Raw genomic sequence first — 20,296 nt, forward strand, 5'->3', positions numbered from 1 at the left:
CACAGTAAACTTCTGGAACATTTTTATTAAAAGCACGGTAGACTTACTCGCACCCCCCAAACGGAACATAAATACAAAATATATTCATATACTGTATATATACAAATTATGGCAGTGATAAATGGAAGCGTACCTGGTAAGTTAAAATCACAGCAACAGCAGCTCCCAGTTTTGTTTCTCTCTCTTCCGAGTCATATTTTGAGGTACAAAAACGAGGTATGCACCACCTTTGTATATATTATATATAATTATACACACATATAAAAAAAAAAAAAAAAGCAAAAGCCTAGCAAATCATATTAAACATTTTCGTACCATTACACTTATCACATTACTCACCGCTTTAAAACATCTTTAGCTGACAAGTCTGCACGCCAAGGAGTTTCTTCTCCAAACTTCTCACAGCCCTTCTTTGCGTAATTATCTAACAAAAATGCAGAGTTTCAACATGGGTCAAGTGCAATATCACTACAGTACAGTATTACTCTTACTGTGGGCAGAAGGGAAACAGCAATACTCCCAATACATTGAATTGCAGAGGTAATACAGGGCTTTGACCACAAGGGTGCAGTATTTCATCCGCATTGCTGTGGCCCGGATAACACCTTTCATAATACGATACTGTACTTTTTGCTCTGTAATCTCACTTACTGGTTGGTGTGTTACGAATAATAAGCATCACATGCTTTCACATTTTACCACTGCATAGTATTAACTACAGTAATACCATCACTGAACATCAGTGACGCCAGTCTTGTATGAATGCTTATTAAAGCAGCAATAATTCAAGTTCTTTTTTTCTTTCTTTTTTTTTTTGCTTAAAAATCATCAAACCAAGATTTGGCATGTATCTTGGCACATAAACTTGTTTTTCACAAAACAAATGCCAGTCGCGGGGCTCACAGACAAACTAGACTTCACACTTACAATCACACAATTTAGAGTCTTCAATGGACCACACATGCATGTTTTTGGAATGTGGAAGTGGGAAAACATGCAAACCTCACACAGGAAGTCCAGAGATCGCAAACCTCGGAACTGTGAAGCAGATGTGCAAACCACTCACTACTACCACTATGTTGCCCACAAAATAAAAATAGGGGGGGGGGGGACAATGTACAGTACATAACTGATCAAATGTGTTACTAATGTCCATAAATCTGCTTTCAGATTTCAGTGCAAAATCATTGAGCGATGAGAATTCAAATGATTCCTAAAGAGTTGGTGTGCTTCTAAAAGTACAATCTTGAGGCTGGGAAAAGAAAATGCTGATTAAGGCATCATATCTGAGTTCACATGTTATGTTATTAATTAAGAGTAATGGCGGTCAAATATTGAGAAATTCCATATGATTAAACATATGAATCAAATGGCACCACCTGTTGCACGTGGACATTTTTGCTAGCGAGCGGCCTTTCTTGACGTGCATTTATCATGGTCTCGGGGACACGAGGGGAGACCCCGCTTTACCCGCATCCCTAGCTGGGGAACCCGCCGGGCGGCTCGGGATCGGGCGACTCGTCTCCCGGGCTGTCCTGCTCGTCGGTGGACAGGTGGACGCGCTGCTCGTCCATGCGCTTGGCCTGCACCCGCTGGATTAAACTGAAAAAGTCCTCGTCCGGCACCGTGGGGGCATGGGGGCCCGCTTCGGGCGGGGAACACCGCTGGTCGTCGATCCGAGAGGACTGCAGTCACACAAAAATATGAAATATTCAGCATATATTTGTATACAGATCAAGGTTATAAAAGTTTTGTACGGAAGAGTTTTTTTTTTCTCAATTAGTTTCAGAGCAAGTTTATTAGTTTGTATTAGTTTTAGTTTTTTTAATGCTTCATTTTAGTGTAGTTTTTATTAGTTTTAGTTTTTTGTGTATTTCTTGTGCGCAAGATTGAAAAACAACATCACACAATTATTGTGTTGTAAAAACTTAATATTTTAAAAACAACCATGTAAAAGGGCATTTACTCTTGTAGTGCTTTAGTTGAAAAGACTTCTTATCCAATGTGGATAACTATAAAGTAATGAGTTCACCATTTTGTAGTGCTGTTCAAATGTCTAGTGAGAAAGCTATCCCCTATGTAGTGCCTCAATATAACCTATAATGTATCTTGAAATTATATTTTTATTTTTTACTACGTCAATCACAATTCAGACACTATTACTTTGTGGAGGTGGTTCCATTCATAAGACTAAAAATAAGCTAGATTTTACTCAAAGATTCATGGTGTAAACGAGACTGTTGGCTGTAACATCATAATTATTGATTGAATTATTTTTATTGAATGATGACACTACAGAAAAAAAAAAGCTAACTATCAGCTGATTCGATCGAGCTGATATTTATAGTTTTAAAGAAATTCAAGATTGATAGTTTTAAAGAAATTCAATACTTGGCTGACATTGATCTGGTACATTCTAATTTCATGTAAAGAAAACCGTTTATCATTTGACTCGATTGGGCACCATATAGCCCACTATATAACAAACCCTATAGTATTTCATATTGTGTTTAGGGAGCAGCGAGTAAGTGTATGATTCCAAACACAGTCTCTCAATCACTGTATGGCAGCCAATCCCAAAACGTTTGTCCATTGAGTTCATTCAACGAAATGTCTCAATATTTAAGTGAGTATTCTACCTGGCACTTGATGAGCATGTTGAAAAAGTCGTCGCTGGGCTCCTGCTCGCCCTCCCCCACCAAGTGTCCCAAGTTGTTCTGTGTGATCCTGAGACCGGGAAGGTTCCCCACATTGACGCGCTGGTCATCCAGGCGGCGACTTTGAGAGCTGGCGATCAAATCAAATAGCTCCTCCGTCTGGGGGGAGGTGGTCACTGCGGGATCTGGAGGGGGGTGTCAAATTAAAAAATGACTTATTGAGGGAGTAACAAGCAACCGACCAATCATGTCACTCAGGGCGGCACCTTGGCCGTCGCCGTTGTGTGGTTCATCGAGGCGGCAGCGCTGATCGTCCATGCGGCTGCTTTGGAACTTGCTGAGCAGGTCGAAAAAGCAGTCCTCATCGGAGGGGTCACGGCCAAGTTTCTAACACGCACACACACACGCACGCGCGCACACAAGCAAGGTCAGCCATTTTAGGAAGCACCTAAGCTGCCCATGAGACAACTGAACAGGATGTCCATTATGATTACGCATAATGAGTATTTTCCCATTGAGTAATATGGGGAAGTAATTTGATGGAATCACAAGAGACCTCCATTAGTGCAACTGTGTTTCCTTTCATGGGTCTATATGGCTGCATTTCTACCAACGTTTGCAGACAGTTTTTGTACTAAAAATGTAACAATCAGATAGCAGTCTTCTTTTTTGGCACTGATAAAACTACCCTAGAGCAAAATTTAGACCAAAATTTCTCATGGTCCTCCAAAGTTCCAAGCTCCAGGGTAAAGTTCCTGTGGTACGCCATAAGACACTGACATATTGTTTATATATATATATATATATATATATATTTTTTATTTTTATTTTTTTTTACCTAGCACATGGAAAATATGTATTAAAAAAAAAAAACACATCGGCATATCGGACCGTACCCTTACTGAACAGACGTCCATTTAGAATAGGGAAAAAGTATGTGTATACATTTATGTTTTTGTTTTTTTTTACTGAACCAATGTACATAAAAGTATTTATTTGACTACTCAAATGCATAGAGAAAATACTTTAAAGCAAACAAAAAATAGGAGCCCCTCGTCTCCTCTGCTTGAAGGAACCCTGGGTGTTGATACCTCGTCAACAAAAGCATGCAAATCCTTTTTTTTTGGGGGGGGGGGGGGACACATTAACAAACTCCTCATGCACATCACACAACCGTCAACGGTCCTTATAAAAAAACAAACAAACACAATCGCTGTCTACGTACCGGTACTTATGAGGTCAGTGTTGTAGTGGCGACTTATGTTGACGTTTTTCACGGCTGATAACGTCTCTACTCTCTACGAGGCAAACCGTGCAGATAAGTTTGTGTTTAATTCATCATTGACGGCTTTTCCCTGAAAGACCATTTTCTTGATCTACCCACTTACTTCTCTGATGCAGCAGTACAGTCTTGGGTTTGGAGGTGCTCTTAGCTCATTTGCTCCCAAAAACGTATAAATACGTTCTATTTTAAATATTACCATGGTCCTTTATACGTTTTATGTTTTTTATGCTGGAGCATACAGAAGGCTTTGATGTAGCCTCTGAACTGAAGAGAAAGCTTAAAGCAATGGTAGTTATTACAAAAACGGCCAGCAGGTGGCAGCAGAGTATAAGAGATCAAAATGGCTTTCCCCCCAGTGTTTTAAACTGATTTGTAAATAATGATGAAACTTTGATAAATTATAATGCTAATTGCTGAAAAATGGAAAATCAGTCAAAATCCAGTCAAATGGATGAGAGTGAATGAGATAAGCAATGCCTGCCATCTAGTGGTGAACGCTGTTATTACAACTTACAACTCCTCAGCTGCAGTAAATGTCTATTTTCAAAATTTAATCAAGAGCCACTCCGAGTGTGGGCGTGGGCCAGTTGCCCATCCCAGTACTAGATTGAGCCAGATAAGTTTGTGAATCTGTGATGATTTCCCCCCCCACACTTCAATTGCATAAATGATTTTTTTCCAGTTGAACTTGTGACAAATCTCAGGCACAAGCAAGATGTAGAAGATATCTATGAAAGCGAGGGATTGTTTGCTTTTGGCAGCAGTCAGCACCATTCTAGACAATTAGGTTTCTCATTAGAAACACATAGACGGCCAATAAAAGTTGTAAAAGATCACTGCAGCTAACTTCTCAGAAAATAATACAGTTTTTAGTGTTTAGGCTTAAAATAAAAAAGTTGAGGTCTCTACGCCTCATGGCATAATGTGAAGTAGGTCAGCAGAAGTCCACTTCGGCCTTGGCGCGGTCGACAAAACGACACATTTTGCTTCATTTGCATTTTAACTTTGTAACAAAGCAGTTAGAAACAACAACACGTAAAGATATGCGTGAGTGTGAAGGCTAACTTCATAAAAAGCATGAATGAAACAACTCACCGGCTGCTGCGCTTCCTCTTCGCAACTCGCCCTCTGTCATTCCTCTCCCCTTACGTCCGCCCCAACCACCTTACATCCCTCAAAGCTCCTCTCCTCCCCAATTGTGCCTTTCTATTGCAGCCAACTCTGCTTTCATGCACACACTCCCTCCCTCCCTCCCTCCCTCTCTCGCTCTTGCACTCCCTCACTCTCATCTGCGAGCCATTTTTGTGCCATTCAGCCACTGTGGGAAAACAAGTCATTATAGGAAGGGTTGGCGGTGGGGAGAGGGTGGGAAGCGCTTCTGTGATCAAGGTCACATTATCAGAGTGCTGGTGGGGGAGGGACGACGGCGGGTGCGAGGGCGCAGTTATGAGTAGATTGCATGCCAACGGTGGCAACACTTGGCCAACAAGAGGCAACAATGTCAAGCGAGCATTGTTTCCATGCCAACGGTAATACAATGAATAAAGTGTCATCAATATTGACACTTAGAATTTCATTGCAATTACTTCAGACCGAGAGGTGGGTGATCTTGCAAAAAATAAAATGGCATGATTTTTTTAATCAAGATTTTATTCATTCACTGCCATTGACAGCTATAGATGTAAAAAATTCACTTTATTTCTATAAGGTTAACATTTTTTTCCCACTTTTGTTAACAAAAGTATGAAAACCTAGAAAAAACGGTTTTATTGTACATTTAGAGCCGATATAAAGTTTGTAAATTAATCGTGAGTTAACTAGAGAAGTCATCCGACTAATTATGATTAAAAATTTTAATCGCCGGAAATTATAGCATTGAATAAATAGCGCGGTAATAAACACCTTTTGTATAGAGAAATATAAATTATAAAGCAGCAAAGTATGTGCGCTACTTGATCACACTGATTGGCTGTCAAATAGGGGCCGGCCTTCAGTCAGTGGCAGAAAATGAGCCGACGATCAAATACTAGTACTGAAATGCTTTGCGTCGCCATCAGACGATTCCGCATAAATGACAGATCGTCAGCCCTCACATGATTTAAGATTGTCATATCGCCCAGCCCTATTCACACCCAACTCAGAAATTTGCTTCTTTTTTTTTTTCTGACATCCAAATCGCTGGGGTTTTTTCAAACTTTTGTCTTTGGAGGTAGTAACAAACCAATAACGGAGGGGGGATTTGACAGCAATCAAAACAGACCAATTTATAGGCTGCCTAATAAAATGGTCAAAAATCAAAACAGATACTAAATGGAGTGAGTTGCCCCAGCCTAGCAAGTTTATTAAGAATTGACACTCATTTCTACTAACCAGTTGAGTTAAAAGCAAGTGTTGCGGTCTAACGATTATTTTTTACATCACACCCATCAATCAGCTCAAAGGAATAAGCAGATGAGGGATGAGTACTTGTCCACCGTGGGTGACCTATTATATAATGCTGAGCAAGCTCATGGGAAATTAAAGGAATCCCCAATTGAACCTGGCTAATTGTGTCTCTCATATAATGAAAAGAGACCCGAGGACACTCTGAACAGGCACTAAAATTGAACGTATAATTTAAAGACTGCGATTGGCTGGCAACCAGTTCAGGGTGTACCCCGCCTACTGCTCGAAGCCAGCCGGGATAGGCTCCAGCACCCCCCCCCCCCCTTGCGACCCTTGTGAGGACAAGCGGTTAAGGAAATGGATAATTTAAAGACAAATGCAAACGTAATATCCTTGGCAGAAGTATGCTCCAGAAAATTGCTTGTTTATTATATTAAGAGGAAGCCTCCACCTGAGGAACCGAGTTATCTAGTCTACTCACCGGCACCGGAGGCGAAACTTGCAGATTGATGTCATCGGCATCCACGGGAGAGTCCAACCAGGGCCTTTCGTCCGACGACCGGCTGTCAGGATAGCCTTTCCTTTTTCCCGTCTGTGCGGTCTGACTCTTCGACCTTCTGGGTATGCTTTCGGCCTCGTCGTGGCCCTCGCCATCCTACGGAAAACAAGTCGGTCACATGCCAAGTGCGATGACTTCCGACGTCGTGTGCAAGCAGTTTTACCTTATATGAAGACAACTTCCACAGCTCCACGCTATCCATGCTGTTCCTCTTAGTGAATTTAGGCCTCGCTCCTTGAGAAACCGTAAAGACGACATCATGAGACAACACGGAGCAGATTGCCAGCGGTCACAGTTTTTATGATACAAATGAATAAGTGTCTGTTTGACTACTTGAATGCCGTGGAGCTGTAAATGTGAATTTTCAGCTGACAGGCGCGTCACATCATAACACGGTTTTGTGCGCATGTGACACAATTCGACTATTTTTTTCTTACTCCAATTGGCAAGGCTGCCATTCGAGAAAAAGCAATAAATCGGATAGCTTTATATCCGAATCGGGCCTCAAAATCAGATGAAGAGAACAAAAATCAAACCAACTAAAGTTTTGATGTCACCTTGCATCTCAAACTCTGAACTAGACGGTGAAAGGTCAGCATCGCTAACACCCAAAGCCTCCATCAGCTGCTCCACATTCATCCTGGCTGTCAGTTCGCCATTCCTGTCCCCAATCTGTCATATAGAAACAAAGAGGTCAGAATTCATGTCAGAATCAAAAAGTGTTTGTTTTCACGGAAAAAGCCTCACTTCTTTAGAGATCTCCAGATGTTTCCGGGCGTAGTGGAGCGCTTGTTTGTGATTGGCTAAAGACACGTAGGCGTTCCCCAGACTCCAGCAGGCTCGGCCTTCGCCAACCCTGACGGAACACGCCAATATTTGTTTAACTTCCACGCTTGTGTAAATGTGACGTCAACAACCGCTGCTTACCTGTCTGTGAGATCCTGAGCAATATACAGGTGCTTAAGGTGATACTCAATGGCTCTGTCGTATTGCTGCAAAAGTGTGTAGGTGTTTCCGAGGCTGTAACAGGCCTGAGCCTCCATCACCTGGTCCCTCAGTTGCCGTGACAGCTGCAGAGTTTTCCTACAAGAGAAATTGTGATTTTGTTTATCAACAGTCCCTAAATATGGTCACAGTACATGTCACAGAGAGGTAAACAAAAATGATTTAATTATTGATCATCAGTCTGAAAAAACATAGCACTAAAATGTTTGAGGACTTCCTCCAACCACCACTAGGTGTCAGGCTGTCTTTCCCCTCACTTGTAGTAGTCCGTGGCTGTGTTGAACTGGCCCAGAAATATCAGAGCGTTCCCCAAATTGCTGTAGGCTCGTCGCTCTGCTGCCTTGTCACCAAACTCCTTTGCAATGGATAATCTCTGTAACAAAAATGCAAGCGTGAGTTAATAACATGAAGCAATAGAAAATGTTTACATTGCTCACATTTATTTTCAGAAGTCCGTTTTATATAGAGAATGAGATCCCACAAAATTCTTTCATATCTGCCTTTACCTTTTACTATCTAGTATGACATAAAATATGTGACTAGTGAAAGGGACAACTGAAGTCATGTCAGTGAGGCAACATTTCTGGGTCGACTGTCTTCCCACTAATTCCGTTTTGGTGGCATGTATACTGACAGCAATGCAGGGAAAAAAAGACGAGAAAATGGCAGCTTTTACAGCAGGTCCCACTTTACTTTTTTTGGGTGGAGGCCCAAGGACAGGTTGTGGCAGCTCTTGCAGAACCGGCACTGGCTATGCATATTCAGTGATGTAATACGAATACATTTAAATGTTTAACTAATATTTAGTGTCCCTTATTTTTTTTGCAGTGTAAAATATAATTATACAATGTAATTTCAAGACTATAAGGCGCACCTGACTATAAGCCGCGCTAGCTAAATTTGGGGAATACTTGAGTTTGTTACACATATAAGCCGCAGGTGTTTTAATGTTACCGCACCAGGTTCCCACTACTTTTTCCCCCCCCATTGTCTCATTCTGTCTCTCCTACTGTATTTGGGCTCACTTGGTTAGTTTTGCTCTGCCCAACGCTCTTGCGCTTCCTTTATAGTGCGCCCCCTTGTGATCTGGTGGATATGGCGCACTTTTGTATTAGCCGCAGAGTCAAATGCAAGTGAAAAAAAGTAGGGGCTTATAGTCCAGAAATTACCGTATTTATAATTTGAAAATTTCTGGGCTTTACATTTCGTTCAAGCCATTGCTTATTAAAGGATTTAACCTGATACGCAAAAACATGATCAATTTAAATGAATAAAACATTAATGTCAATATTAATATGAAATATCTATATTTTTAAATAGATATATGGATGGAAAAAAAAACGTAAGAAACAAGAACATGTCGATTACAATATATTTATTCATGAAATTTGTACTGGACCTGTCCGGCCAGCGTCAGTAAACTTTGGGTGGTCCAGGGCCACTGCTAAAAGCAGAATCGTGCTTTTACATGCAATATGAAAAGGGGATTTACACACAGGCACTGTTCCGTCACTGATGCAGATCTGATGATACCTCAAAAGGCAGAAAATTGCCAGGTCAACTTTTCCCCTTGCGTCCACGTGTCGGTACTTTTATATAGAACAGTAAAATAAAATAAAAAGGGGTTGGAAAAACGACATAAGCAGTTTAAAAGGGGCATCTTTTACCCTCTGTTAAGACTCGGATCCACCTGTCTGAAAATTGCTGGGTTGACTTTTTCCAACCACTCCTCGTCTGTGCTGTCTATGCAGAACAGTGACATGAGAAAAATTATGCATTTTACTGACAGTGTAAAATAGTGTGAATTGTCTCCAGCACAGAGTTTGTGCAAAGCACACATTTTTGCCTGATGTTTTCATAACAGCAGATCAAAGACAGTTGGCCAGGACCCTAAAACCGCAAAGCATAACACTCAACCCACCGAAGCACTGCACAATGGAAAAACAACTAAGCAAAATGTGAGGGATGATCACGCCAATATGGCGAGTTGACAAACTTGCTATAAATCAATGAGACTGAATGATCAGCCAAGTTACTGACTCAAGCTGTGATCTTCGGAGTCTTCCTGTTCTAGCTTTCCATCGTAAGTGAGTGTAGTAAAGAGACAATGGAAACGCTCGGGATGTCTGACCTGCCTGTGGAACTTGATGGCTTCGACAAAGTTTCCCAAAAGGTAATGCGTGTTGCCCAGGTTGCCGTACGCTCTGCCCTGAGCGGCACGATCGCCCAGTTCTTTCACCAAACACAAGTTCATCCTGAAGAGACAGCAGACAAAGTATTATGTAGATATTGCTAACACACAATGTAGCATTGAGAACACTGAGAAGTTTGTCTTCAAATTCCTAACATTACCATCATTGGCTTGACCAGGTGCGATCGAGCAACTTTTTTTTTGCTTTGGTTTTACTTGCTATGCTAACAACTTTAGGGGGATACAGAAAAAATAAAAATAAAAAAAAATAAAAAATCAATTTATTTTCAGGGATGTGATTTGACCAAAGTGAAATTATCTGAAAATTTAGCCGGGGGTCTGGGGGCCGCTGGCACCCAGCTAGGTCCAGGGCAGTGCCCTGGTGGGGGGACACGGGGGGCAAGCTCATGGGTTTTCCGTGTTTTTAAGTACTTTCAATGCAAAACAACAGCATAAATTTTCAATGTATATTGAACTATCCCATATAAAATGGCAGTTTTAGTCAACTCAAAATCAGTCACATTCAAAAACATTGGACTGTCTTTGCTTTTAAAAACTCACTGAGAATATCATCATATCTAACTAATGTGATTACTAAGTTAACACATAAATATTGTTGAAGAGTTCAAATTTCATGAACAAATAATTGTATCATGACCAAATGAAAAGTAACTCATATTAGAGCATACCACAAATGTCTTTGTTATAGCAGAAGATGTTATCTGTCATGTGCATACACAATGAACTACTAAAAAAGTAGGGAGGGGGGGGAGATAAAAAAAGCAGAATTCCGCGAATTAGCGGAAAAATCACATCCCTGTATTTTACAGGGGTGCAATAAAAATTTTCACATTGTATAGAGGTGTACCAAGGGGTTGTAAAAAGAAAGAAAAAAAGGCGCAATTTCATTCCAATATAACATCTAATGTCTAATGTCACAAATGTATATAATAAAATAGGTTATTGTCTCGCATTGTAACAGTTTCTGTTCCTGGTGTGGTCGCAGAAGTGGAGCTAACATTGCATAAACAACCAACATATTTTTAATTAAGACATACGGTAGGAATTTGCCTTTCGTACTATACTTTTTGAAAAAGTATTTTCTCACGTGTTCAATGAATCAGTTTGAGTTTCACTTTTTGAAATGAACTACTTAAGTTACATTTCTACCATATTGTAATTTATTGGCATTCAATAGGAAGAAGAATACTGACTCGTAAAAGCTCGTCGCCCGTTGTAGCGTGTCTCTGACGTCGGGGGGAAGGTCTCCGGGCTCCTGGGTGCAGCCCCACAATTGCTGCTTGCCTTTGGCATGGAACACGTTGCCAACGTTGTAAAGCGCACGGGCCTCACCAACCTAAAGCACAATCAAGTCAAAAAGGAAGCATAGCTGCTGTAGTTACGACATCCAGAGCTTTTTCGGACCTTGTCGCCTTGCTCTTGAGAAATATCCAAATGCCTCTGGCAGCAGACGGCGGCTTCGTCAAAGCGACACAGCACTTTCAGCGTGTTGCCGAGGTTACCGCTGGCTTTTCCCTCTCCAATTCGATCTGCGATAGTCCTGGGAGAGCAAAATGTGCGTGTGTTAGTTAGTGCTTGTGTTAATACAGCAATTCTCTATAAAATTAAATGGCCCTGGTTTAAATTGTAAAGTGCAGCGCTTAGACTTGATTTAATTTGAAGAGGCAGTAAAGTGCCTTTTAATGAGCAGATTCACAGGGACCAGCTCCCCGCGGCCTTGCCAGGTCTGTAATGTAACGAGGTAAATCCTCCCCGCGGGGGTCTTTAATCACTCCCCTGCCACAAATATACCACCTGCATTCACAATGGGGTGCCAGATTTCTCAGAGCTCCTCAATCATAGCTGTTGCCAAATTGAAAGTCCACTCACTTTTTTTGCATCACATTGTGTGGGTAAAACGCTACACCTCATCCCCTACATGCATGCAAAAAAAAAGAAGTTTAATAACATTAAACAGCACTCAGAATTTTTTTAAATTTTAATACATACAGATTATTGTACCATGTATTTGTTTAAAAAAAAATTTTTTAATGAAAAAATCATGCAATTAATCGCAGCACTTGGAAAATGTATGTTGCCTTATCTTAATAAGGCTATTTCATTTTGGGGAGGAAATTGGGCAGTAAGCCAAAAACTATTAAAAATTTATCAAAAATACTTGTGAAATGAAGCAACAGAAAAATAGGTCATGCAATTTGATTGAAAAAATGCAATTCTATTTTGAAAATAAAGCAAGCCAATGCCCCACTATCCAGCCACAGGCCGTACCAAGGTAGAATAAGAAATTGTTGTCTCCGAAAGGGCATTCTGCATAAAAACTGCCAAACAAATTATGCAAGCACTTTTTTTTTAACCTAGGACGAGTTGTAAAAACATGTCATGGTTTTAAAAATATACATCTAAAAGGAACTGCCTATCAAAAATCAAGGTTGATGCACATCATTGTCCAATGAAAACACGGATTAACATTTTTTTTTTTTTTGCAGGGAAATCGAATTTCGAATTGCTACTGCCTTGTGTGGCCCAAAATTGAAAATGCACACTCCCTATTTCACATACACAATGCACGGATGTAGGGGTGTTAAAAAAATCGATTCGGCAATATATCGTGATATTACAGCGCACAATTCTCGTATCGATTAAATATGCAACCGAATCGATTTTTAAAGATCAATTTTTAATGGAAATATTCAACAAAATGTCTTAAGTAGAGTTAGGGTTTACACTTTAAGCATAGAAAAATGTTATATTAATGGAACATTAAGCCTTAAAATTTGATTTGTTTGTTTGTTAAATACGGTGGACCACAGTTTATAAACCTGAAGTACATTTTCATACAAATCTTACAGTGTACATGTACAAATTTATTGATTAGTATTTTCTAAATTTGAGTAAAAAAAAAAAAAATTAAAAATCACAATAATTGACTTGACGTGACCTATGAATACCCCTATACGGATGATATCACATCCGTAGACAGAGGGCGGGAAATTCGAACCTGAATCCAGTCTGATAACTATTGGCCAGAGGCTTGCAGGCGGAACCATTGTGAAGGTGCTAATTAGAAAACGTTTGAGTCATAAATAGTCTAATAATTATCGTAAAGATATTTTGGGGCAAATTTCAACATTGAGCAGCTTTAACCTGAAAAACTAACACGATGGGGGAGAAAAAAAAAAATAAGAAAAAAAATTAGGACATGTAATTATCTCACCTAGCCAGAGTGAGGTCATGCTTGTGGTACTCCAGGGCTTTCCCATACTCCTTCAAGTAGAAGTAAGCATTTCCCAGCTGGCTGTAGATGGCGCTGAGGGTCTTCAGGTCTTCCGTGCCAACCTGCACAGCCGCCTCGAAGAACGCCGTCCCACCTTTGAAGTCCCCTGCCTTGCACAGACGCTCCCCTTCCAAGGCCAACTCCAAGCAGGACGCCTCCATCCTGGATGATGGTCATTTGGATATTTGTTACACTTTTTACAACTCTTTTCTTTTCTTATTGTTGCCTTAGCAATGATACCTTTCCACTGCATAACCCGCGTGGCACAAAGATGTAATAAATAATAAGACGCCTCTCAACAGGGGGGCTTCTCAAACGCAACGCTATGGTTACCATGGCAACCACTGCAGCACATGCACTGTTTGAGGCTGGCAGCGTACAAGGCATCTTTGTGTTCATTGACAAGTGCTTTATTGTAAACGGAGCGCAGAATTCCATGAAAAGTTTGTGAATGGAAGCACAGCGTCATCAGCAAAGTGTACGAGTATTGAAGAGGGTCTGCCCAGATTTAGTCATAACTGTTTGAATTTTCCTTATTTCCTCAGTAAAGCTTTGTGAGCGTTATCGCAATTTCTGCCCAAAGGAACTGTTCACCGATCTCCAGCCTGTATTCAGATAATCAACATTCTCTCTACCCGAAAGACAACGAAGACACGGACAAAAAACATGCTTTTCTTCAACAGTATATTGATGGTATTGTCCAGGATGAACTTAAGGGCGCCATATTTGGTGGCTATGCCAAATTCCGGATAGAATGTAGTTAATCAAGGATTACCCCCTCAATCTACTCTAATGTACATATGCTGCCGATGTAGGCAAGAAAGATACGTGTACCATATGTTATTCAGTAATAGGCTTAGTGGGGGAAAACGTCAAGGGCCATTTCACTGTATTCCTGAATCACTTCACCTGACGGCTACTGCACATCAAGTTTTCTTCACCGTTTGTCTGAATACCTGACTGCGCAAAAACTACTGTTTAGAATTTATGGAAGGGTGAAGGGAAAATAACCATGGTTTGATATGTCCTCATGTAACCTCTTATATAAGGATATGTTGTTGTCCTGAACTGTTGTACGAATCCAGGTGCCCAACAATTTGTGAATAAAGGGCGGAATCAACCTGGGAACTTTTCCTTGTTTATACTATAGTCCTCCCTGCTTCGGAAACATGTTTTCGAGGGTGCTTGGGAGAGGGCTTGGCCAGCCCGGCTTCTCACGCTCACAACTTTTTGTAAACGAATAAAAGACGGAGCGGCACACGGTGTGGGTTGAGTCAGCTGTGGGATACGTACTATCGTTCTACCCGGACCGTCGGCTCTCTGGTCGAGTGTCAAGGTAAGCGCTGATGATGATCATATTATGCTGCTTAGCGTTGAAGTGTATTGATTGCTGTTTGCGGGGAATAAAAGGCACATTTGTTCTAGCACAGTATATCAGTCTCTGTGTATTCATTGTTACCGCCGATCACTCACGATCCTGCATAAAAATATAAAAGTGAAGTAGACAAAGGGATACAGAAAAAGTGAAAAAGACGTCATGCTAAGAGAAATGTCAAAACTTCCAACATAAATGCTACTTTCTGAGACCTGAAGCCACTGTCCCCCCCCCTCTACAGTCTGTAGCTCTGCTGATTTTCATGGACTCGCTCATTAAGGAGAGGATGAGCACAGTACTAGCCATCCAGTTTCATTACCTGTGCTTTTGCTTGCCGAGTGTCTTGTCCACAAAAACCTGTAACTCCAAATGCAAGGGCTTGAGCATGGCCTGAGGTCGAGGGCCGCGGTGCACCAGCCTGCACACCGCCTGCTCTGCCCCAGTGAGAGGGCATGATTCCGATGCCATTAGGATGACTCGTTGGATGAGTTAGCAATTTGTCCTGACATAGTCATGGAGGACGGTTGTCCTTCAGTGTTACTACAGTGGAATCCAAAATGTCCAAAAGAAAACAATGACCGAATTCCAAGTTGAAATTCAAGCCCTAAGAATCACATCTGCTTCTCAGGTTGTAAAAACAGACCGTCTTGAATCTAGATAAATCCAAGCCGGAGCCGCTCCAAGTTTGTCGCTCGGCAAAAATGAAAAAACATGTTGAAGTAATCCAGACTAGCAGCTGTTGTGCTGCATCTCTTTTTACTATCCACACACTCTTGTTCGTCCTCTGTCCTGGACAACCTGTTACAATTCCACAACAGACATGGAGAGAACAACCAAAAAAGCTTTGGCACAAAGCAAGAGCACTTTTCACTGTGACCGTAAGCCCGAGAACGGCTGAGAGATGGGACAGCTAATATATCTTCTTAATAGCGTCCAAGCAGCGCAGTAAGTGGCCCAGACTAATCCAACTATTTGATTACTACAGCAGAAACCTTATTAGACCCTCGGCCATCCCAAAGACTCAGTTGTCCAAGGAATATTATACTAGCACTAAGCGGAGGAAAAGAAACGACATAATCCCCTCAATCGCTGAAACGGAAATGTAAAATAATGATATAAACAATAGGGATATAATCGAAGGATATACATTTTTTAGCAGCCTACAATTTACATACATTGCACAGCTATGGACCCCATGACCTGGATGACTGAGAGTCTGGGAAGACGTTCAAGATTGTGCAGTGTGTGTCTTTAGGAATTCTTGCCAATTGAGTTAGAAGCCTCAAACTGTACAAAATGTTCTGGTCATATGAAGATTCTACATGGCTAGCGGGTTTAGCCCAGTCAATACCTGTTTCATTAAGGAAACTATGATATTGTATTTTAAGACTTTTGTATTCAATTTAATAGTTAATCCACGTCATCCGACCTTGTCCAAACAGAAGACCAACCAACTTGTTGATTATGAGCCAAGGCAAACAGGAAGTAGGGCATGACGATTTTTGATGGAAATATTCAACGAAACATCTTACTTGAGGTTAGCTTTTAAACCAAGGGTGCCATCTAGAGGAGTTAAAAAAATATCACAGGTGCTTCATAAAGCTTCATTTGTCTGTCTGTCTGGTTAGCTGTTTTGCTAGCGAGCTAGCTAGCTGGCCCATTCAAACCAAGAGTGCCATCTAGAGGAGTCAAACAATATCACAAGTGTTTCATGAAGCTTCATTTGTCTATCACTACTGATGAGTATTTTCACAATTTTGAAAAAAATATATATATATTTATTATTATTATGATTAATCTGTATCTAATAGAATCGTGACCTATGAATCGAATCGCCAGGTACGAGGCAATTCACACCCCTAATTTATAATATACTGCCTCAATAAACAACATATTATTGACTTTAAAGAATCGAACCTATGGAAAGAATTCTAAGAAAACAAAAGATAGAGGGGGGAAAAAAGCCAACCGCACAAGAAAAATTGATTGAATTTCCACTTCACAGAGTGGCTTTCATTCTTGACATCTTTGTGGTAATACAGCCCACTATTATCGTTCAAATTGGTCAGTTTGGGGGAAACTGCCATTCCTTCAGTGGCCTGCCTGTGGTCTGACACGGCGACTGCAGAATTCAGACGTTGCTGAAACACTTTGGAACCTATTAAGTTGAATGTAATGCCATAAGGTCATCCATCCCATGTATTTTCTATAGAACTTGTGGTCATTGCGGTCCGAATGAGCTGAAGATTATACCAGCTGACTTTGGAAGAATAGCCAGCCTATCACAGGACACATCCAGACAAATTCAAAAAGTACTTTCTGGAACAACAAGCCACAAAAATCTTTACGCCACATCAAGAAAGCAAATGAGGTCAAACAAGGTGCACTGACGACTCACATGATATGCTAATGTCACATATTATGACAAGCTGTTTATCCAAAATGATGGAGAAAATACAAGGCAAAATGGCTTTCCAAAAAAAAGGTTGGTCAAGGTGTTACAACTTTGGGTGCTCCACTTGAACCAAATGTAACATAAACGTAAACACGCTCACACATTAAAACTTACCGAAGTTTAGCAGTCTCTGTTTGTTGGTTGTTTAAAATGTGATTTACAGCATGTCATCATTCGATTACCTTGTTCACTCTGCTTAGTTCAGGACATTTGCAGTAATGCAGCTATAATTACAAATTGTACCGGCTGGTTGTCCGGAAAACCAGAGAGAAACTCTAGGAATGTTTTCCCCCTTCCCTTCCTGCAATGTGCACTTAAAAGGTTCTTGATTCCTTTTGTCTCACGGTAAAACTCTTCTCAAGTGAGTTCTGTTTTCCCCAAAGAACAAAACAAACAACACGTTGCTGGAAGGTCACGTGTTGTTTGAAAAGAAAGAGCAACAGCTCACAGAGGGCAGATGTCAGAACAGGGAGTCATTCTACAGTATTTACCTTATGACTGTCAAACCATCGTGCAGACGTTGAAAATGTCACTTGACAACACAACGTTAGGCACCGCACAATCATGGCATTTCCCCCACTTTAAATATCTGCAAATAACCGTGACTTCCCACTCCGTTATTGAGACAAGTTTGAAACCGAGATACCGTGACAATAGTGCTGCATTCCTATTTTGGACAAACGACAGACCACAAATTCGGGTTATGTCACTAGCACAGGGACATATTTGGTATTATTAGCCCAAATATAATCCCCTCCCCTGTATGGCTTTTTTTCCTCACAATTGCCAAGAATCAAGAACACTTTACTAGGGGTGTGCCCAAAAAAAAATCGATTCTCATTTAGTACGATTCAGAATCGATTTTAAATGTCCCCAAATGGATTTTATTTAAATTATTTGATACTGTCTTGCCTTTGTCTGTGTGTGCCTTTATTTGGAGCACTGTTCATGTTGTACCCGGTTTGGCCACTGAGGGGCAGTGCGGTTCCACGCAGTCTATTACACTGTTATTCCAATAAAAGTTGTTTTTTTGCAGTGTGGAGCTGTTCTTTTGAGTGATAAAAGTGCCCCAAGTAGCGCGCTAATTAGCATTAGCGATTCAGACCGGAGTAGATCATTACAATTCCTTGCACATCTATAGATTGAAGCAAAAATCATTGTCAATCAAATCATTTTGAATAACAAAAAAAAAATCGCTCTTAATCGAAAATTTTATTTTGAATCGAATCGCAGACCCAAAAATTGGAATCGAATCGTGAGACATTCAAAGATTCCCACCCCTACTTTTTACACACACTGACGAAGCCACGCCCATTAGAGGCAAACACGCAGCACTACAAATGTTGTCATCTTTGACTTGCTCCAATGTACAGGAATAACAGTTTACTAACAGGTGTATTTCTTTACAATCGCTTTTTCTACGTCTTGATCATTGGTGTGGTTTGACAAAAGCATGGCATGTTATTAGGATACCTGCGAACTGTCTTATGCGTAATGTAAATCCCATTTAAAACTAATTTATTGCAGAGCTCTGTAAATATGATAAGGTTGATCGGTATGGAAACCCTTAATGTACTGAATCGCAAATGATACAAATGTTCCTAATAAAGTGTTAAGTTAGTGCATTGGAGTGGCGATAACTTTCGATCTAAAATTGTACTTTTATTGTCTTATATGGACAAAATCTACACGCTACAAAAGTGCTCGTGGGCTTCTCAGTCTACATTCAAGTCCAGCCAGAAAATTGGAACCGGGATCTGGTTGCCAACCGTGCTCGGGAGTCACAAACCACCGCTAAAGCGGCCATTTTCGATCATTTTGAGGGTTTGACAATTTATTAAATGAAAAGGGCTTACCTTGAATGTAGCCGCTTGCTAGCCAGCTCCTGCTCCACACCGTCTGCTAGTGACTGATCCATCTCGCCGCCTCGTACCTGCTCCGCCCGCCCCCCTAAAAAGAGGCCCCTACACGGCGAATTGGCCCCCCTCCCCTAAAACCACTGGTTTTCTTACTCGTCTTTTTGCTCCTCTTTCACCCCCTTTCCCCCCCGTATATTGACCACAGTATGGCAGCCGCGAAGAAAGCTACAGCGTTGCGTAGCCCCACCCACAAGTTACGTCCCATAACAGGAAGTCGAGCGCGAGGACTAATATTTTTTTTTCACACCCTAACTTCATGTTTACTCTTGAAAATGTGCCATCGAACGGATGGATACTATTTACATTTATTTTATGTATGAACATGGTGGCAAAGCCTAGCATGAGAACATTAAGTCAGAAAATTATTTAAAGTCGTAATTCTAACGAGCAAGTGTTGAAATTGCCTCACAAAAGGCATCACATACGCCCATAATGTTAAAAGAATAGTTTTTTTTTCTCCCTACCGGAAAAACAAATCTTAATAGAGAATAGTCATAATTTGTCTCGTGACGTGTCACATGAAGCTTTTTTCCCCCCTCCTCAGATGTGCAATACTTCAGAAAAACCCCTAGAGGTCAGCAGAGTACTGGGAAAACGCTGAACATATTTTCAGAGCTAAGCGTGTACAAAAACTATTTTCCATCCTTTATGAAGTCAAATAAGTGGTGTGCTACAATTGCTTTTCCTGAAGAAAATCACCCCTGAATTAATATTCTTGATAGTGTACATTAGTGAATTCTGCATATACTGTAAGAGCCACACATACTGACCTCACTCATTCATGTTGCACTATATTGTATTATCTGTGTTTACGATTCTATTGTATATTGTGAGCATTTTGGGATAAATCCACCCCATTTTAGAACTGCTTATCCTCATTTAGGTAACTGGTGAGTAGGAGCCTATCCCAGGTAACTGTGGGACAGAGGGGGAATTAAACCCTTGGACTGGTCACCACATATTGTACCGTTCACACTCACATTCACACCTACAAACAATTAATATTATTCATTCAATGACCATAACATGGAGGTTTGTGGAATGAGGTAGAACGCTGGAATAAAAAAAAAGAAAAAGAAAAGATAATCAGGCTTGATAGGGCCCATGTGCCACTCCTGCTTTAAAATAATATTAAGCGAGCAAAAGTACCCTGGTAAAGATACAGCAACT

At 40.8% G+C, this 20,296-nt stretch overlaps 1 protein-coding gene across 2 annotated transcripts; it reads right to left on the minus strand.

Moving 5' to 3' along the window:
* gpsm1b (G protein signaling modulator 1b) lies at positions 1–19,212 on the minus strand. Of its 2 annotated transcripts, none has more exons than XM_077542651.1 (14): positions 19,064–19,212; positions 13,318–13,539; positions 11,508–11,643; positions 11,297–11,439; positions 10,023–10,146; positions 8,149–8,264; positions 7,814–7,969; positions 7,634–7,742; positions 7,444–7,558; positions 7,050–7,120; positions 6,809–6,982; positions 2,924–3,044; positions 2,640–2,842; positions 1–1,685 (listed from the first exon to the last, which is right to left on the minus strand). In XM_077542651.1, the coding sequence occupies exons 1-14, from the start codon at positions 19,123–19,125 to the stop codon at positions 1,479–1,481; spliced, it is 1,959 nt and encodes a 652-aa protein (XP_077398777.1). In that variant the 5' UTR covers positions 19,126–19,212; the 3' UTR covers positions 1–1,478. The 2 variants fall into 2 exon arrangements, with proteins under 2 accessions (XP_077398777.1, XP_077398776.1); XM_077542650.1 differs by lacking the exon at positions 19,064–19,212 and adding an exon at positions 15,072–15,633.
* Between the last annotated feature and the right edge of the window lie 1,084 nt (positions 19,213–20,296).

This window comes from Vanacampus margaritifer, chromosome 14, assembly GCF_051991255.1.
Source record: "Vanacampus margaritifer isolate UIUO_Vmar chromosome 14, RoL_Vmar_1.0, whole genome shotgun sequence".
NCBI classification, from domain to species: domain Eukaryota; kingdom Metazoa; phylum Chordata; class Actinopteri; order Syngnathiformes; family Syngnathidae; genus Vanacampus; species Vanacampus margaritifer.